General features: G+C 48.5%; 1 protein-coding gene across 6 annotated transcripts in view; it reads right to left on the bottom strand.

The window, feature by feature from the left end:
- The window catches only part of MYLK (myosin light chain kinase), a 177,597-nt gene that overhangs the window by 54,507 nt on the left and 102,204 nt on the right, over window positions 1-20,886 (bottom strand). For 5 of the 6 annotated variants that reach the window (XM_075829025.1, XM_075829026.1, XM_075829024.1 and 2 more), the window contains 2 exons: window positions 14,970-15,053; window positions 12,952-14,642 (listed from right to left, as the gene is read on the bottom strand). The exons of the other annotated variant lie outside the window; for it this stretch is intronic. In XM_075829025.1, coding sequence (XP_075685140.1) covers window positions 12,952-14,642; window positions 14,970-15,053 — 1,775 coding nt within the window. The remainder of the gene's footprint in view (window positions 1-12,951; window positions 14,643-14,969; window positions 15,054-20,886) is intronic. 6 annotated transcript variants of the gene reach the window in all.

Raw genomic sequence — 20,886 nt, 5'->3', positions numbered from 1 at the left:
TAGATACAGCGGCTCAGGAGACAGTATCACACATGTTAGGATTAGATACACAGCTCAGCAGACAGTATCACACATGATATATTAGATACACGGCTCAGCAGACAGTATCACACATGATAGGATTAGATACATGGCTCAGGAGAAAGGATCACACATGATAGATTAGATACACAGCTCAGCAGACAGTATCACACATGATAGGATTAGATACACAGCTCAGCAGACAGTATCACACATGATAGGATTAGATACACGGCTCAGCAGACAGTATCACACATGTTAGGATTAGATACACAGCTCAGCAGACAGTATCACACATGATAGGATTAGATACACGGCTCAGCAGACAGTATCACACATGATAGGATTAGATACACAGCTCAGCAGACAGTATCACACATGATAGGATTAGATACACAGCTCAGCAGACAGTATCACACATGATAGGATTAGATACACGGCTCAGCAGACAGTATCACACATGATAGGATTAGATACACAATGAGGTTCTCATGGTAGGAGGAGAAATATTCAATGTTTGCATATATTTTAGGCTCTTTTTGTTCATAGCAGAAGTTTTGGCGCATTGCTGGATCCGTCGTACGTTTAATTCCCACGCCGCTCGTTGGACCTACTTGGCTTATAATGGGCTCAGGTGGGGTTGGTCATGGCAGAAGAATGGCGCTGCACTATTGCTGCGGTCAAATCTGATGGAATTGGCGACACTTGCTTAGGCGCAAACATGCAGATAGCCTTCACGCCTGCTGAGCTCTGCTACATCTATGTCTGTTTGTTAGTTGGACATTTTATGGGCACTCTTGCGGATTTTGACAGGATCCACTGATGTCTATGAGGCCGGGCGGACGGACAGTCCCCTGGGGGAGTCCAGGTCACAGCTGATGTCGTTGGCCAACCAGCAGATTGGGAGTTGTAGTATCACAGGCTGCAATCTCTGCATTCAGCCCTTATTGCCACATAATAGGGGGTCCCTGTGTGAAGATGTGGGGGCCGGGGATCCTGTGCACTCCCAGGATTAGTAATCAGCCCCATCAGATAAGGATCACAACATATTTCAGCCTTTAATGTTGGGCCGGAGTCCAGATCTGTCCTAACAATCATCTGGTATTTCCTCCGCAGGGATCAGACAGAAGTCCCCGGAGTGAAGGGAACATTGGTGATCTACGTAATTAACCCTGTAACGACCACATTAACCCTCAAAAAGAAAGTGGCCCCAACTGCGGCGCACTCCACAAATCAGAACCTCCTGGACCCGTAGGGCAGTGATTGTGGCGTAGTCATAGGGGTGCAATGGAAACCAAACCCGACCACAGAGGGTGTGTGTGTGTGGGGGGGGGGGTCTCTGGACCCCAAGTAACAGAATGGAAGAAGTGTAAATGACAAGTCATGTGACTGCACAACTATGTCATCACAATACACAGGACACACACTGCAATGTATAGATACCATACAGCACAACATCGCCGGATATGACATCACTGTATAAAACACATGACATCACATTCCTGTATATAACAACACATGACATCACTGTATATAGCGGCACGTTACATCACTGTGTATAGCGGCACGTTACATCACTCTATACAACACAACATCACTGTATACAACACGACATCACTGTATATAGCAGCACATGACATCACTCTATACAACACAACATCACTGTATACAACACGACATCACTGTATATAGCAGCACATGACATCACATTCCTGTATATAACAACACATGACATCACATTCCTGTATATAACAACACATGACATCACATTCCTGTATATAACACGACATCACATTCCTGTATATAACAACACATGACATCACATTCCTGTATATAACACCACATGACATCACATTCCTGTATATAACAACACATGACATCACATTCCTGTATATAACAACACATGACATCACTGTATATAGCAGCACGTTACATCACTGTAAATAGCAGCACATGACATCACATTCCTGTATATAACAACACATGACATCACATTCCTGTATATAACAACACATGAAATCACATTCCTGTATATAACAACACATGACATCACTGTGTATAGCGGCACGTTACATCACTGTATACAACACAACATCACTGTATACAAAACGACATCACTGTATACAACACAACATCACTGTATACAACACGACATCACTGTATATAGCAGCACATTACATCATTGTATATAACACAACATCACTGTATACAACACGACATCACTGTATACAACACATGACATCACTGTATACAACACATGACATCACTGTATATAACACATGACATCACTGTATATAACACATGACATCACTGTATATAACACATGACATCACTGTATATAGCAGCACGTTACATCACTGTATATAGCAGCACGACATCACTGTATATAACACATGACATCACTGTATATAACAACATATGACATCACTGTAAATAGCAGCACGTTACATCACTGTATATAACACGACATCACTGTATATAGCACATGACATCACTGTAAATAGCAGTACATGACATCACTGTATATAACACGACATCACTGTATATAGCAGCACATGACATCACTGTATATAGCAGCATGTTACATCACTGTATATAACACATCACTGTATATAGAAGCATGTTACATCACTGTATATAGCAGCACATGACATCACATCACTGTATATAGCAGCACATGACATCACATCACTGTATATAGCAGCACGTTACATCACTGTATATAGCAGCACGACATCACTGTATATAACACATGACATCACTGTATATAACAACATATGACATCACTGTAAATAGCAGCACGTTACATCACTGTATATAACACGACATCACTGTATATAGCACATGACATCACTGTAAATAGCAGTACATGACATCACTGTATATAACACGACATCACTGTATATAGCAGCACATGACATCACTGTATATAGCAGCATGTTACATCACTGTATATAACACATCACTGTATATAGAAGCATGTTACATCACTGTATATAGCAGCACATGACATCACATCACTGTATATAGCAGCACATGACATCACATCACTGTATATAGCAGCACGTTACATCACTGTATATAGCAGCACGACATCACTGTATATAACACATGACATCACTGTATATAACAACACATGACATCACTGTAAATAGCAGCACGTTACATCACTGTATATAACACGACATCACTGTATATAGCACATGACATCACTGTAAATAGCAGCATGTTACATCACTGTATATAACACAACATCACTGTATATAGCACATGACATCACTGTAAATAGCAGCACATGACATCACTGTATATAACACGACATCACTGTATATAGCAGCACATGACATCACTGTATATAACACGACATCACTGTATATAGCAGCACATGACATCACTGTATATAACACATGACATCACTGTATATAGCAGCACGTTACATCGCTGTATACAACGCATGACATCACTGTATATAGCAGCACATGACATCACATCACAGTATATAGCAGCACATGACATCACTGTATATAGCAGCACATGACGTCACTGTATATAGCAGCACATGACATCACATCACTGTATATAGCAGCACGTTACATCACTGTATATAGCAGCACATGACGTCACTGTATATATGTACCAATACTTGATCCTGTTAAGCAGAAATCTTGAGAAAGAATTTACATGTATTATTTGTATATAAACAGAACTTTGGACGCAGCCATGACAACCAAAATATAAACCTCCATTCTTTACACTGCATCCAGAGAACTGTGGGAAATACAAATAAGGTTTATATTACAAAGTTTAGGTGCCCCTTTTAATTCCCTGATAATTGTAGGGTCAAATTTATGAGAGATTCTGATGTTTCTTCTGATAATCGGATTGTTTAACCAGGAAAGAAAGGAGAACAAAGACAATTACTCAACTCTGGGTATTAGTATACATGTATTTACCCCTTCCAAATGTCAACTCCACTCCCTGCAAAATACACCCAGAAAGCCTCCATATCCTGTACTGATCCTGAGTTACATCCTGTATTATACTCCAGAGCTGCACTCACTATTCTGCTGGTGGAGTCACTATGTACATACATTACATTACTTATCCTGCACTGATCCTGAGTTACATCCTGTATTATACTCCAGAGCTGCACTCACTATTCTGCTGGTGGAGTCACTGTGTACTTACATTACATTACTTATCCTGTACTGATCCTGAGTTACATCCTGTATTATACTCCAGAGCTGAACTCACTATTCTGCTGGTGGAGTCACTGTGTACATACATTACTTATCCTGCACTGATCCTGAGTTACATCCTGTATTATACTCCAGAGCTGCACTCACTATTCTGCTGGTGGAGTCACTGTGTACATACATTACATTACTTATCCTGTACTGATCCTGAGTTACATCCTGTATTATACTCCAGAGCTGCACTCACTATTCTGCTGGTGGAGTCACTGTGTACATACATTACATTACTTATCCTGTACTGATCCTGAGTTACATCCTGTATTATACTCCAGAGCTGCACTCACTATTCTGCTGGTGGAGTCACTGTGTACTTACATTACATTACTTATCCTGTACTGATCCTGAGAAACCCCCTGTATTATACTCCAGAGCTGCACTCACTATTCTGCTGGTGGAGTCACTGTGTACATACATTACATTACTTATCCTGTACTGATCCTGAGTTACATCCTGTATTATACTCCAGAGCTGCACTCACTATTCTGCTGGTGGAGTCACTGTGTACATACATTACATTACTTATCCTGTACTGATCCTGAGTTACATCCTGTATTATACTCCAGAGCTGCACTCACTATTCTGCTGGTGGAGTCACTGTGTACATACATTACTTATCCTGTACTGATCCTGAGTTACATCCTGTATTATACTCCAGAGCTGCACTCACTATTCTGCTGGTGGAGTCACTGTGTACATACATTACTTATCCTGTACTGATCCTGAGTTACATCCAGTATTATACTCCAGAGCTGCACTCACTATTCTGCTGGTGGAGTCACTGTGTACATACATTACTTATCCTGTACTGATCCTGAGTTACAGCCTGTATTATACTCCAGAGCTGCACTCACTATTCTGCTGGTGGAGTCACTGTGTACATACATTACATTACTTATCCTGTACTGATCCTGAGTTACGGGTTAAAATCTCCCAGAATTCCCTGCTAGTTCGGTGTCTGTACATGGCTTGCTCTGGTTATTTGCACTCTGGTCAGTGGCGTTTTTGCACCAGGCCCTGTACATTAACACGATGTTGGAAAAATTGCCCCCCCCCCCCCCTGTAATATAGGAGCTGAGATGTAACGAGTTGTCTGTCTACAAACTTGCTGACTGTTTCCAATAAATACCAGTAGAAGAAGTATCCCAGACACAGCATTGACACTAATAATACGCACAGGGTTAATTTTATATCATGAATTCTTATTACGGATGATTTTTTTCTGTACATTATAGAACTCTCCTCCATTGGCTGGACCTATAACTAAGTGTGGACTGACACAGACAGGTCAGGAAGATAGAGGTGCCGGGAGGAGAGCAATGCCATTCAGGATGTGTGGAAAGCTGGGAGGCGGCCCCATAGCAGTTTTGTACTGACGGACATTGTCCTCGTGTATTTGGCGTCTCGTTTAGGTCCCTGGGTCTGATATTTCCAGGTCATTACTGTATTCGGGGCGGCAATGTTCTCGCTTCTTCTGCTACATACACATTATATAGAGGGGAGTCTTTCTAGCCGGTGGTCATGTGACATTGCGGGGGGCTGCGGGATCTGTACTGTGCGCGTCGTGCGTGTTATTTGCCGCTCCGCTGCATTCAGACGTTTGCATTGAGCCGCAGCTTGAGGTCATTTATCTACAAATCGCTCTCCTATTCATCGCTGCCTCCGCGCCTCGCGCCTCCCACGTGTACAACAAAACCTCAGTGTAAAAATAGACCGCACAAAATCGTGGCTGATCGTGAGGACCCCGAGTCCTGCCGCACACCCCGGGGGGCTCCTGACACAGCAGAAGGGGATACACTAGTCAATCAGGGACCCCACATATAGGGGTCACCCCAGAGCTCCGCCATCCATATAGCGCCCCATGACCCCTCACACATACTGTTCTTCCAGCGGGTTTTTTTCTTTATTTTTTTAAATCCTATAGAGAATCCTACGTGAAAAACGACACAAAAAACGCAACCCCCACAGCACGCGGCATCTTCACCAAACGCCACTGGTCACAAAAACCCCACAACCCAAAACCCGGTCCAAAGACTTCAATGTAAAACGCCATTAAAAAGTAAAAAAAGAAACGCAGCAAACGCCGAGTGTGAACGTGGTCCGAGTCTCCTTGGACGGCTCCCTGTAAAAGATCCTCATCTGTCAAGGGGACAAAAATTCTCTTGGTGGTTTCTGGCAAAGCTGGGTGCAATATGGCCGCCATTACAGTCCCCCACGATTGTCATCCAGCTTTTCATACTCCTGAATAACAAAAGAGTGGAGGACGCAAAACTGACAGAAGCCTGAAAAGCTGAGTGACACGCCGGCCCTGACTATTATACTCGGTAATGTGTATTAAAGGACAGGGTGTCCTCTGTGCTGCTGTTATTGAAAAAGATGGGGGGGGGGGGACTATAGATGGGAGTAGCGCTGTCAGTGATAGGGGGCTATAGATGGGAGTATCTCTGTCAGTGATGGGGGGCTATAGATGGGAGTAGCTCTGTCAGTGTTGGGGCTATAGATGGGAGTACCTCTGTCAGTGATGGGGGGCTATAGATGGGAGTACCTCTGTCAGTGATGGGGCTATAGATGGGAGTACCTCTGTCAGTGATGGGGGGCTATAGATGGGAGTAGCTCTGTCAGTGATGGGGGGCATTAGATGGGAGTACCTCTGTCAGTGATGGGGGGCTATAGATGGGAGTACCTCTGTCAGTGATGGGGCTATAGATGGGAGTACCTCTGTCAGTGATGGGGGGCTATAGATGGGAGTACCTCTGTCAGTGATGGGGGGCTATAGATGGGAGTAGCTCTGTCAGTGATGGGGGGGCTATAGATGGGAGTACCTCTGTCAGTGATGGGGGGGCTATAGATGGGAGTACATCTGTCAGTGATGGGGGGCTATAGATGGGAGTACCTCTGTCAGTGATGGGGGGCTATAGATGGGAGTACCTCTGTCAGTGATGGGGGGTATAGATGGGAGTACCTCTGTCAGTGATGGGGCTATAGATGGGAGTACCTCTGTCAGTGATGGGGGGTATAGATGGGAGTACCTCTGTCAGTGATGGGGCTATAGATGGGAGTACCTCTGTCAGTGATGGGGGGTATAGATGGGAGTACCTCTGTCAGTGATGGGGCTATAGATGGGAGTACCTCTGTCAGTGATGGGGGCTATAGATGGGAGTACCTCTGTCAGTGATGGGGGGCTATAGATGGGAGTACCTCTGTCAGTGATGGGGCTATAGATGGGAGTACCTCTGTCAGTGATGGGGGGCTATAGATGGGAGTAGCTCTGTCAGTGATGGGGGGGCTATAGATGGGAGTACCTCTGTCAGTGATGGGGGGGCTATAGATGGGAGTACTTCTGTCAGTGATGGGGGGCTATAGATGGGAGTACCTCTGTCAGTGATGGGGGGCATTAGATGGGAGTACCTCTGTCAGTGATGGGGGGCATTAGATGGGAGTACCTCTGTCAGTGATGGGGGGTATAGATGGGAGTACCTCTGTCAGTGATGGGGCTATAGATGGGAGTACCTCTGTCAGTGATGGGGGGTATAGATGGGAGTACCTCTGTCAGTGATGGGGCTATAGATGGGAGTACCTCTGTCAGTGATGGGGGGTATAGATGGGAGTAGCGCTGTCAGTGATGGGGGGCTATAGATGGGAGTACCTCTGTCAGTGATGGGGGGCTATAGATGGGAGTACCTCTGTCAGTGATGGGGGGCTATAGATGGGAGTACCTCTGTCAGTGATGGGGCTATAGATGGGAGTTCCTCTGTCAGTGATGGGGCTATAGATGGGAGTACCTCTGTCAGTGATGGGGGGCTATAGATGGGAGTACCTCTGTCAGTGATGGGGGGCTATAGATGGGAGTAGCTCTGTCAGTGATGGGGGGCTATAGATGGGAGTAGCTCTGTCAGTGATGGGGCTATAGATGGGAGTACCTCTGTCAGTGATGGGGCTATAGATGGGAGTACCTCTGTCAGTGATGGGGGGTATAGATGGGAGTAGCGCTGTCAGTGATGGGGGGCTATAGATGGGAGTACCTCTGTCAGTGATGGGGGGCTATAGATGGGAGTACCTCTGTCAGTGATGGGGGGCTATAGATGGTAGTACCTCTGTCAGTGATGGGGCTATAGATGGGAGTACCTCTGTCAGTGATGGGGCTATAGATGGGAGTACCTCTGTCAGTGATGGGGGGCTATAGATGGGAGTACCTCTGTCAGTGATGGGGGGCTATAGATGGGAGTACCTCTGTCAGTGATGGGGCTATAGATGGGAGTACCTCTGACAGTGATGGGGCTATAGATGGGAGTACCTCTGACAGTGATGGGGCTATAGATGGGAGTACCTCTGTCAGTGATGGGGCTATAGATGGGAGTACCTCTGTCAGTGATGGGGCTATAGATGGGAGTACCTCTGTCAGTGATGGGGGGTATAGATGGGAGTAGCGCTGTCAGTGATGGGGGGCTATAGATGGGAGTACCTCTGTCAGTGATGGGGGGCTATAGATGGGAGTACCTCTGTCAGTGATGGGGCTATAGATGGGAGTACCTCTGTCAGTGATGGGGCTATAGATGGGAGTACCTCTGTCAGTGATGGGGCTATAGATGGGAGTACCTCTGTCAGTGATGGGGCTATAGATGGGAGTACCTCTGTCAGTGATGGGGGGCTATAGATGGGAGTACCTCTGTCAGTGATGGGGGGCTATAGATGGGAGTACCTCTGTCAGTGATGGGGGGCTATAGATGGGAGTACCTCTGTCAGTGATGGGGCTATAGATGGGAGTACCTCTGTCAGTGATGGGGCTATAGATGGGAGTACCTCTGTCAGTGATGGGGCTATAGATGGGAGTACCTCTGTCAGTGATGGGGCTATAGATGGGAGTAGCTCTGTCAGTGATGGGGGGCTATAGATGGGAGTAGCTCTGTCAGTGATGGGGGGCTATAGATGGGAGTACCTCTGTCAGTGATGGGGGGCTATAGATGGGAGTACCTCTGTCAGTGATGGGGGGGCTATAGATGGGAGTACCTCTGTCAGTGATGGGAGGCTATAGATGGGAGTAGCTCTGTCAGTGATGGGGGGTATAGATGGGAGTAGCTCTGTCAGTGATGGGGGGCTATAGATGGGAGTACCTCTGTCAGTGATGGGGGGCTATAGATGGGAGTACCTCTGTCAGTGATGGGGCTATAGATGGGAGTACCTCTGTCAGTGATGGGGGGTATAGATGGGAGTAGCGCTGTCAGTGATGGGGGGCTATAGATGGGAGTACCTCTGTCAGTGATGGGGGGCTATAGATGGGAGTACCTCTGTCAGTGATGGGGGGCTATAGATGGGAGTACCTCTGTCAGTGATGGGGCTATAGATGGGAGTACCTCTGTCAGTGATGGGGCTATAGATGGGAGTACCTCTGTCAGTGATGGGGGGCTATAGATGGGAGTACCTCTGTCAGTGATGGGGGGCTATGGATGGGAGTACCTCTGTCAGTGATGGGGCTATAGATGGGAGTATCTCTGTCAGTGATGGGGCTATAGATGGGAGTACCTCTGTCAGTGATGGGGCTATAGATGGGAGTACCTCTGTCAGTGATGGGGGGCTATAGATGGGAGTAGCTCTGTCAGTGATGGGGGGCTATAGATGGGAGTACCTCTGTCAGTGATGGGGCTATAGATGGGAGTACCTCTGTCAGTGATGGGGCTATAGATGGGAGTACCTCTGTCAGTGATGGGGGGCTATAGATGGGAGTACCTCTGTCAGTGATGGGGCTATAGATGGGAGTACCTCTGTCAGTGATGGGGGGCTATAGATGGGAGTACCTCTGTCAGTGATGGGGCTATAGATGGGAGTACCTCTGTCAGTGATGGGGGGCTATAGATGGGAGTACCTCTGTCAGTGATGGGGGGCTATAGATGGGAGTAGCTCTGTCAGTGATGGGGGGCTATAGATGGGAGTACCTCTGTCAGTGATGGGGGGCTATAGATGGGAGTACCTCTGTCAGTGATGGGGGGCTATAGATGGGAGTACCTCTGTCAGTGATGCTGTCCGGTCTGGACTTTATTCTATATATAATCTATCAGACAGGGGACAGCGTGGATTTTCTTCTGGTTAGGAGATGGATAATCTGTGGGCAGATTGATTGCAGGATCCCTGATAATTTTGCTGATCCGTTAGTGATTAGGCTCTCAGTCACCCTGGGAACCCGGTGGATTGACGCGTGGCCCTCAGGGGACGGTCTGATTCTCACAGACTGGCCTCCGCCTCCCACGCAGACCCCGGGGACTCCTTCCTTCCCACATCTGCCTGACTGTGAGAACTGACATAGTCACATCACCCGACGGCCAGAGCCCAGTGGTGCCCGGGAAGATGAGGGACAATGAGCGGGGGCATATACAGAGACGACTCATCCTGCAGTGATGCTACACACAGACACCTGGCAGCTGCTCAGGACTATAAGGCCTTATTCACATGAGCGGGTTTCTCGTCCGTGTGCTCTAGATTATAACAAGGGACAGCGCCCAACCCATGCAAGTCAATGGGGCAATTCACACATCCGTGTTTCTTAATAGAGCGTGTGTCCGTTGCGAGAAACTCACCGCGTGTCCTAAAAAACGGACATAGCACGCGGACAACATCGGTTTACTGTCTGGTTTTTACTCATCAGTTGATAAAGAAATAAAGAAAAGTGAAACAAGGAGAAAAACGGATGAACGTGGACAGATCCAAATCAGACATGATTAAAGCCTAAGGGAAGATCAGGGACGAGCAGCACATCCTGCAGTGACGCTCCGCACAGACCCCTGCCAGCCGCTCAGGACTATAAGAAAAGATGAGGGACGAGCAGCAGGTCATACACTGGGACGACACATCCTGCAGTGACGCTCCGCACAGACACCTGGCAGCCGCTCAGGACTATAAGAAAAGATGAGGGACGAGCAGCAGGTCATACACTGGGACGACACATCCTGCAGTGATGCTCCGCACAGACACCTGGCAGCCGCTCAGGACTATAAGAAAAGATGAGGGACGAGCAGCAGGTCATACACTGGGACGACACATCCTGCAGTGACGCTCCGCACAGACACCTGGCAGCCGCTCAGGACTATAAGAAAAGATGAGGGATGAGCAGCAGGTCATACACTGGGACGACACATCCTGCAGTGACGCTCCGCACAGACACACAGCCACCTGGCAGCCGCTCAGGACTATAAAACAAGTATCAGAATTTATTACACAACTTTACTGTGGGAAAGAGCAGATTCCTCCCTCAGAAGAATGTGTCCAAATTCCCAGCGAGAGACCGAGAAACGGGGTCCCAGCAACAGCCCCCCAGGGACATCCCCCCACAAATTCACACATTTATTAACCCCTTCATGTGCAGCCGTATAACATGACTGGTAATGTGATGCCCTAGATGAGAGTCGAGTGAGGGGAGAATCATCACACCTGCTAAACTTATTCTACTACAACCCCCAGCAGATTCCATGGCAGAGCACAGTGAGAGTTACCGGTTATTATCAGACAGAGCTTGCGGCCTCTGGTATAATATTTACTGGGCCCCTTTCTATAAAGCTTCTTCACCGTAAAATGAAGAGTTCTGCAAATTTCTAATCAACTTTGTGTTTCTCTTCTCATCATTTTCAAAATCTCTGCCTGCTGTCAGTGGATGGAAACATTTACATCCAGAGGCTGAAAACCTGTTCTCACCTAATACTTTTAACAGCTGAGGGTTTGTTACAATTGTATCCAGTCTAGACAATCCTCTGTAAGTTAAGCAGCCTGGACTCCACATGTTACCTGCACTGATACATTGTAACAAACTATCAGAACAGAAGAGAGATTTGTACTGCTGATGTGTTTAATTCAAAGACAATTATCTACACTGAATACAATTGTAACAAACACTCAGCTCTGGCCAGTCTTAGGTCAGTGTAGGTTTTCAGACTATGACTATTGCAATTCCCTGACAAAAAGCAGCAAGTTGCAGAACTTTATCCTTATATAATAATTAAACTTCTATCAAACTGGAACATAATAAAACACTGAAGCAAAAAACACACGAGACGTAAAAGTGAAACAGAATCGCACGGCAAAATCTCAGTGTCGCAGATTTATGGTTAGTGAGGGGATAATTAACAAACTAACTCTCCCACCAGGGGGGCGCTCTCTCTCTCACCAGGGCGCGCTCTCTCTCTCTCACCAGGGGCGCGCTCTCTCTCACCAGGGGCGCGCTCTCTCTCACCAGGGGCGCGCTCTCTCTCACCAGGGGCGCTCTCTCTCTCACCAGGGGCGCGCTCTCTCTCACCAGGGGCGCTCTCTCTCTCACCAGGGGCGCGCTCTCTCTCACCAGGGGCGCGCTCTCTCTCACCAGGGGCGCGCTCTCTCTCACCAGGGGCGCGCTCTCTCTCACCAGGGGCGCGCTCTCTCTCACCAGGGGCGCGCTCTCTCTCACCAGGGGCGCGCTCTCTCTCACCAGGGGCGCGCTCTCTCTCACCAGGGGCGCGCTCTCTCTCACCAGGGGCGCACTCTCTCTCACCAGGGGCGCACTCTCTCTCTCCAGGGGCGCACTCTCTCTCTCCAGGGGCGCGCTCTCTCTCACCAGGGGCGCACTCTCTCTCACCAGGGGCGCACTCTCTCTCACCAGGGGCGCGCGCTCTCTCACCAGGGGCGCGCTCTCTCTCACCAGGGGCACACACTTCATTACCTTCCTGAGCGAGCACAATGAATTTGGATGACTTTATGACTTTGCCATCGAGGGTCCATGTGATGGTTGGTGGTGGCTCGGAGGTGACCCGGCACTGTAGAAGCAGCTTCTCTCCATCCACCAACTTGGCATCTTGTAGGACCTCGGAGAACACAGGAGGGGTCCCCGCCACACTGTCTACAGTCCTTTTGTTTTCCACTTCTCCGTCCACTACGGACACACAGTTCTGCTCCACCTTCTCTTCTTTGGCCGCAGGTTTAGAGTTCTCCTCCACAGCGGAGGGCTTAGCAGCGTCTTCCTTGACAGAAGGTTTAGCGTTTTCTTCCTTAATCGCAGGTTTTAACTTCTCCTCCTTGACTGGGGGCTTCGCTTTTTCCTGGTTGACTGCTGATTTTGTGGTCTCTTCTTTGACAGTCACTTTTTCCTGGTTGACTGCTGGCTTTGCGGTCTCTTCTTTGACTGTCACTTTTGCCTTTTCCTGGTTGACTGCTGGCTTTGCGGTCTCTTCTTTGACTGTCACTTTTGCCTTTTCCTGGTTGACTGCTGGCTTTGCGGTCTCTTCTTTGACGGTCACTTTTGCCTGGTTGACTGCTGGCTTTGCGGTCTCTTCTTTGACGGTCACTTTTGCCTGGTTGACTGCTGGCTTTGCGGCCTCTTCTTTGACGGTCACTTTTGCCTGGTTGACTGCTGGCTTTGCGGTCTCATCTTTGACGGTCACTTTTGCCTGGTTGACTGCTGGCTTTGCGGTTTCTTCTTTGACGGTCACTTTTGCCTGGTTGACTGCTGGCTTTGCGGTCTCTTCTTTGACGGTCACTTTTGGCTGGTTGACTGCTGGCTTTGCGGTCTCTTCTTTGACGGTCACTTTTGGCTGGTTGACTGCTGGCTTTGCGGTCTCTTCTTTGACGGTCACTTTTGGCTGGTTGACTGCTGGCTTTGCGGTCTCTTCTTTGACGGTCACTTTTGGCTGGTTGACTGCTGGCTTTGCATTTTCTTCCTTGGCTGCAGGTTTCGGCTTCTCATCCTTTACGGCCGGAGGTTTCGCTTTTTCCTGGGTGAACGGAGACTTGGCCTTCTCCTGATTGATCAGCGGCTTTGCGTTTTCCTCCTTGATCACAGTCTTCGGCTTTACGTCCTTGACCAGCGGTTTGAGTTTCTCCTCTTTGCTGAAAGGCTTTGCATTTTCATGGGGTTCTGTGCTGTTGCTGTTCCCATTCTCGGTCGGCACTTTTTTCTTATTTCCCAGAACTGACCTGAAGTCGGGGGTTGCAGGTTTGGCCGGAACCTTTTCCACTACAGGGGTCTTTGAGACCGGGGTCTTTTTTCCCAGTACTGCTCGGAAATCCACCTGCTGCGGGCTGTTGACCTTCCGATCATCCTCCGACAAGGCCTTAGGCTTGACCTGTCGCTGTAGGTTGGCTCTGAAGTCCATTTGCTCGGCCGACACGTCTTTAAGGTCCTCCTCAGAAACGCTTCTAGTGGTCACCTTCTTTCCCAAGAGATTACGGAAGTCGAGCTGCCCAGCTTCTTGATGCCGGAGTTTGTCCTCTGTGCGCTCCTTCACCTCTACTCTCCTCTTGAGGACGCCGCGGATGTTCTCTGGATCGTCAGCTCTGTGGGTCACCCCTCCAATCTTTAGTGCATTGTCAAGTCCACATCCATCCCTTTCTGAAAAGCCCGGCTGCTCCCTTTGCCTAAGTGTCAGCAAGAGAAAAGAAAAAGAGGCACTTAGGGAGGCTTGGCTTCCAAATCAAACAATTTGTGAGGAAGGAAGAAAAAGTCCTAGGGGAGGAGAGTTTGATGCGAAGGAACCGAGTCCACGGCTTTATTGCATCAGTGATGACTTCAGTGGCCTTATAAGGAAAACAGCCAAAAAAAAAGAAGATCTGGCTGCCCCAGTCCCTGGCTGTCTCTGGATGGGTCACATTTGGGGGATTAGAGGCTCATAGGTCTGGGAGGGAAGAGAATTAGCAGAGCAAAAAATAGCAGCCGTCCGTCCTGAGAACCCCGCGGTGACTTACCCTGCGAACGCGCTGCCCGCTGCTAAGTGCTCGTCCTCCCGCAGCACCAGAGACACCTGGCAGCTGCACTCACCCACCACGTTCCTGCAATCCAACACAAAGGGGAACGTTTTATCCTCGGGAAAAACAAATAAACGCATTAAAAAATGTAACTCAGTTTCTCTCAATCTTGTAACAATAGCGCAGTTTATTCTCAGCCGTGACTTGTGTACAACACCCCGGGACATGTTCACAGCTCAGTCCCTGCTCCGCCGGCACAGCTCAATCTTCTCATCCAGATGGCAGAAATAAAAACAGGACTGAGGACGGCAAATGTCAGATTTTTATTTTTTTATGAAACTCTTGATATAAACACAAACAGCAAGATGTGTGGGAACAGAGGTCTGCGGTGTCCGGGATGTGAGGGGTTAATTACAGCCGTGTTTGGACGGTTTCAGAAGAAGTTGTTTCTGGGAATGAGAAGTTGGAACAATTATGTTCTTTTTGGTCCAGAGTAGAATTAAGACCTGAACATTCAGGGTTGGCGGCAGTTAACGGACCCCCCACTTGCTTTCTATGGCATTCCAGGGAGCTGAGCTATGAGGAGCTGTTTGCTGGGCTCTCACACTATAGAGCTGAGCTGCCTGTGACATGGAGGGAACATTGTGCCCACCGGGGATTCTCTTTTCCTGATCTACACCACAGTATCTCTGAAGGGTTAAGAGGCATAAACAGATGAAGTCTGACCCTGCAGAGCCAAAATGTATCGAGGAAAGAAAATCCCTGATAACCACATTGTCCTCTCCACGTCACAGGCAGCTCCACAGTGTGAGGATTCTGCAAACAGCTCCATATATCTGAGCTTCCATGACTCGTGAGTGTAACATGGGGCGGGATATAGAGGATCATTGCAATCACACCTCTTCTCAGTTGTGCATAAGTTGTGGTAACATTTCTGTGAGACTTTATACCTAGAGTCCTCCCGGCACACCTACATATAAAGGGATGGAGTCCCCGGCACACCTACACATAAAGGGATGGAGTCCCCGGCACACCTACACATAAAGGGATGGAGTCCCCGGCACACCTACATATAAAGGGATGGAGTCCCCGGCACACCTACATATAAAGGGATGGAGCCCCCGGCACACCTACACATAAAGGGATGGAGTCCCCGGCACACCTACACATAAAGGGATGGAGTCCCCGGCACACCTACACATAAAGGGATGGAGTCCCCGGCACACCTACATATAAAGGGATGGAGCCCCCGGCACACCTACATATAAAGGGATGGAGTCCCCGGCACACCTACATATAAAGGGATGGAGCCCCCGGCACACCTACATATAAAGGGATGGAGTCCCCGGCACACCTACACATAAAGGGATGGAGTCCCCGGCACACCTACACATAAAGGGATGGAGTCCCCGGCACACCTACACATAAAGGGATGGAGTCCCCGGCACACCTACATATAAAGGGATGGAGCCCCCGGCACACCTACATATAAAGGGATGGAGTCCTCGGCACACCTACATATAAAGGGATGGAGCCCCCGGCACACCTACATATAAAGGGATGGAGCCCCCGGCACACCTACATATAAAGGGATGGAGCCCCCGGCACACCTACATATAAAGGGATGGAGTCCCCGGCACACCTACATATAAAGGGATGGAGTCCCCGGCACACCTACATATAAAGGGATGGAGTCCCCGGCACACCTACATATAAAGGGATGGAGCCCCCGGCACACCTACATATAAAGGGATGGAGCCCCCGGCACACCTACATATAAAGGGATGGCGTCCTCGGCACACCTACATATAAAGGGATGGAGCCCCTGGCACACCTACATATAAAGGGATGGAATCCCCGGCACACCTACATATAAAGGGATGGAGTCACGGGAAAAACACCTACATATAAAGGGATGGAGTCCCCGGCACACCTACATACAAAGGGATGGAGTCACCGGCACACCTACATATAAAGGGATGGAGTCCTCGGCACACCTACATATAAAGGGATGGAGCCCCTGGCACACCTACATATAAAGGGATGGAGTCCCCGGCACACCTACATATAAAGGGATGGAGTCCCCGGCACACCACATATAAAGGGATGGAGTCCCCGGCACACCTACATATAAAGGGATGGAGTCCCCGGCACACCTACATATAAAAGGGATGGAGTCCCCGGCACACCTACATATAAAGGGATGGAGTCCCCGGCACACCTACATATAAAGGGATGGAGTCCCCGGCACACCTACATATAAAGGGATGGAGTCCCCGGCACACCTACATATAAAGGGATGGAGCCCCTGGCACACCTACATACAAAGGGATGGAGCCCCCGGCACACCTACATACAAAGGGATGGAGCCCCCGGCACACCTACATACAAAGGGATGGAGCCCCCCGGCACACCTACATACAAAGGGATGGAGCCCCCGGCACACCTACATATAAAGGGATGGAGCCCCCGGCACACCTACATATAAAGGGATGGAGCCCCCGGCACACCTACATATAAAGGGATGGAGCCCCCGGCACACGCGGATGAAGATGCTGCTGCCTATAGAAGTATAGAGAGAGGGGAGGGGGGAGCAGGTGGAGTGACATAGACGCTGCTTTCCATAAACGTATGGGAGCTGTATGTATCTGTAGTGAGCTCTGCCTAGTGGTGACTGCAATTAGCAGAATGTTATCATGTAACTCTATGGGAGCTGTATATATCTGTATGTAGTGAGCTCCCCCTAGTGGTGGCTGCAGGTAGCAGAATGTTATCATGTAACTCTATTGGAGCTGTATAGATCTGTATGTAGTGAGCTCCCCCTAGTGGTGGCTGCAGGCAGCAGAATGTTATCATGTAACTCTATGGGAGCTGTATATATCTGTATGTAGTGAGCTCCCACTAGTGGTGGCTGCAGGCAGCAGAATGTTATCATTTAACTCTATGGGAGCTGTATATATCTGTATGTAGTGAGCTCCTCCTAGTCGTGGCTGTAGGTAGCAGAATGTTATCATGTAACTCTATGGGAGCTGTATATATCTGTATGTAGTGAGCTCCTCCTAGTCGTGGCTGCAGGTAGAAGAATGTTATCATGTAACTCTATGGGAGCTGTATATATCTCTGTATGTAGTGAGCGCCCCCTAGTGGTGGCTGCATGCAGCAGAAGGCTATCATGTAACTCTATGGGAGCTGTATATATCTGTATGTAGTGAGCTCCCCCTAGTGGTGGCTGCAGGCAGCAGAATGTTATCATGCAACTCTATGGGAGCTGTATATATCTGTATGTAGTGAGCTCCTCCTAGTCGTGGCTGTAGGTAGCAGATTGTTATCATTTAACTCTATTGGAGCTGTATAGATCTGTATGTAGTGAGCTCCCCCTAGTGGTGGCTGCAGGCAGCAGAATGTTATCATGTAACTCTATTGGAGCTGTATAGATCTGTATGTAGTGAGCTCCCCCTAGTGGTGGCTGCAGGTAGCAGAATGTTATCATGTAACTCTATTGGAGCTGTATAGATCTGTATGTAGTGAGCTCCCCCTAGTGGTGGCTGCAGGTAGCAGAATGTTATCATGTAACTCTATTGGAGCTGTATAGATCTGTATGTAGTGAGCTCCCCCTAGTGGTGGCTGCAGGCAGCAGAATGTTATCATGTAACTCTATGGGAGCTGTATATATCTGTATATAGTGAGCTCCCTCTAGTGGTGGCTGCAGGCAGCAGAATGTTATCATGTAACTCTATGGGAGCTGTATATATCTGTATGTACTGAGCTCCCTCTAGTGGTGGCTGCAGGCAGCAGAATGTTATCATGCAACTCTATGGGAGCTGTATATATCTGTATGTAGTGAGCTCCCCCTAGTGGTGACTGTAGTCAGCAGAATGTTATCATGTAACTCTATGGGAGCTTGGTGTTTTTCCTGTTTTGTTGCATTACAGCCTGGAACTTAAAATGGATTTTAAATTAGATTTTATGTAATGGACCTGACCAAATCATCCAAATCATTGTAGAGGAATAAAAATAAATTCCTTGTTAAAAATAAATGATAAGCAACTGTGCACATGTATTCACCCCCTTTGAAATGAAACCCTTAAAAAAAATATGTCTGGTGAGACCAATTACCTTCAGAAGTCACATAATTAGTGGAATGCGGTCGCCCTGTGTGTAATCCAAGTGTCACATGACCTCAGTATAAATACACCTGCTCTGAACGGCCCCGGGGTCTGCAGCACTGGGCAACATGAAGACCAAAGAGCCCAACAAACAGGTCAGAGGCAAAGTGGAGACCGGGGCCGAAAAAACACGGAAACGTCACAGCCCAGACCTCAATACAACCGTCTGACCTGAGCGAAGAATCCCGGTGTCTAGAGACACCCAAGAGACTGCAGCTGTCATAGAGACACCCAAGAGACTGCAGCTGTAATAGAGACACCCAAGAGACTGCAGCTGTCATAGAGACACCCAAGAGACTGCAGCTGTCATAGAGACACCCAAGAGACTGCAGCTGTAATAGAGACACCCAAGAGACTGCAGCTGTAATAGAGACACCCAAGAGACTGCAGCCGTCATAGAGACACCCAAGAGACTGCAGCTGTAATAGAGACACCCAAGAGACTGCAGCGGTCATAGAGACACCCAAGAGACTGCAGCTGTCATAGAGACACCCAAGAGACTGCAGCTGTCATAGAGACACCCAAGAGACTGCAGCTGTCATAGAGACACCCAAGAGACTGCAGCTGTCATAGAGACACCCAAGAGACTGCAGCTGTCATAGAGACACCCAAGAGACTGCAGCTGTCATAGAGACACCCAAGAGACTGCAGCTGTCATAGAGACACCCAAGAGACTGCAGCTGTAATAGAGACACCCAAGAGACTGCAGCTGTCATAGAGACACCCAAGAGACTGCAGCTGTCATAGAGACACCCAAGAGACTGCAGCTGTCATAGAGACACCCAAGAGACTGCAGCTGTCATAGAGACACCCAAGAGACTGCAGCTGTAATAGAGACACCCAAGAGACTGCAGCGGTCATAGAGACACCCAAGAGACTGCAGCTGTCATAGAGACACCCAAGAGACTGCAGCGGTCATAGAGACACCCAAGAGACTGCAGCTGTCATAGAGACACCCAAGAGACTGCAGCTGTCATAGAGACACCCAAGAGACTGCAGCTGTCATAGAGACACCCAAGAGACTGCAGCTGTCATAGAGACACCCAAGAGACTGCAGCTGTCATAGAGACACCCAAGAGACTGCAGCTGTCATAGAGACACCCAAGAGACTGCAGCTGTCATAGAGACACCCAAGAGACTGCAGCTGTCATAGAGACACCAAAGAAAACTGCAGCTGTCATAGAGACACCCAAGAGACTGCAGCTGTCATAGAGACACCCAAGAGACTGCAGCTGTCATAGAGACACCCAAGAGACTGCAGCTGTCATAGAGACACCCAAGAGACTGCAGCTGTCATAGAGACACCCAAGAGACTGCAGCTGTAATAGAGACACCCAAGAGACTGCAGCTGTAATAGAGACACCCAAGAGACTGCAGCTGTCATAGAGACACCCAAGAGACTGCAGCTGTCATAGAGACACCCAAGAGACTGCAGCTGTAATAGAGACACCCAAGAGACTGCAGCGGTCATAGAGACACCCAAGAGACTGCAGCTGTAATAGAGACACCCAAGAGACTGCAGCGGTCATAGAGACACCCAAGAGACTGCAGCTGTCATAAAGACACCAAAGAGACTGCAGCTGTAATAGAGACACCCAAGAGACTGCAGCGGTCATAGAGACACCCAAGAGACTGCAGCTGTCATAGAGACACCCAAGAGACTGCAGCGGTCATAGAGACACCCAAGAGACTGCAGCTGTCATAGAGACACCCAAGAGACTGCAGCTGTCATAGAGACACCCAAGAGACTG

This window comes from Rhinoderma darwinii, chromosome 6 (assembly GCF_050947455.1).
Source record: "Rhinoderma darwinii isolate aRhiDar2 chromosome 6, aRhiDar2.hap1, whole genome shotgun sequence".
In the NCBI taxonomy this organism is placed as follows: domain Eukaryota; kingdom Metazoa; phylum Chordata; class Amphibia; order Anura; family Rhinodermatidae; genus Rhinoderma; species Rhinoderma darwinii.
This window is presented reverse-complemented; position numbering and strand designations above follow the sequence as displayed.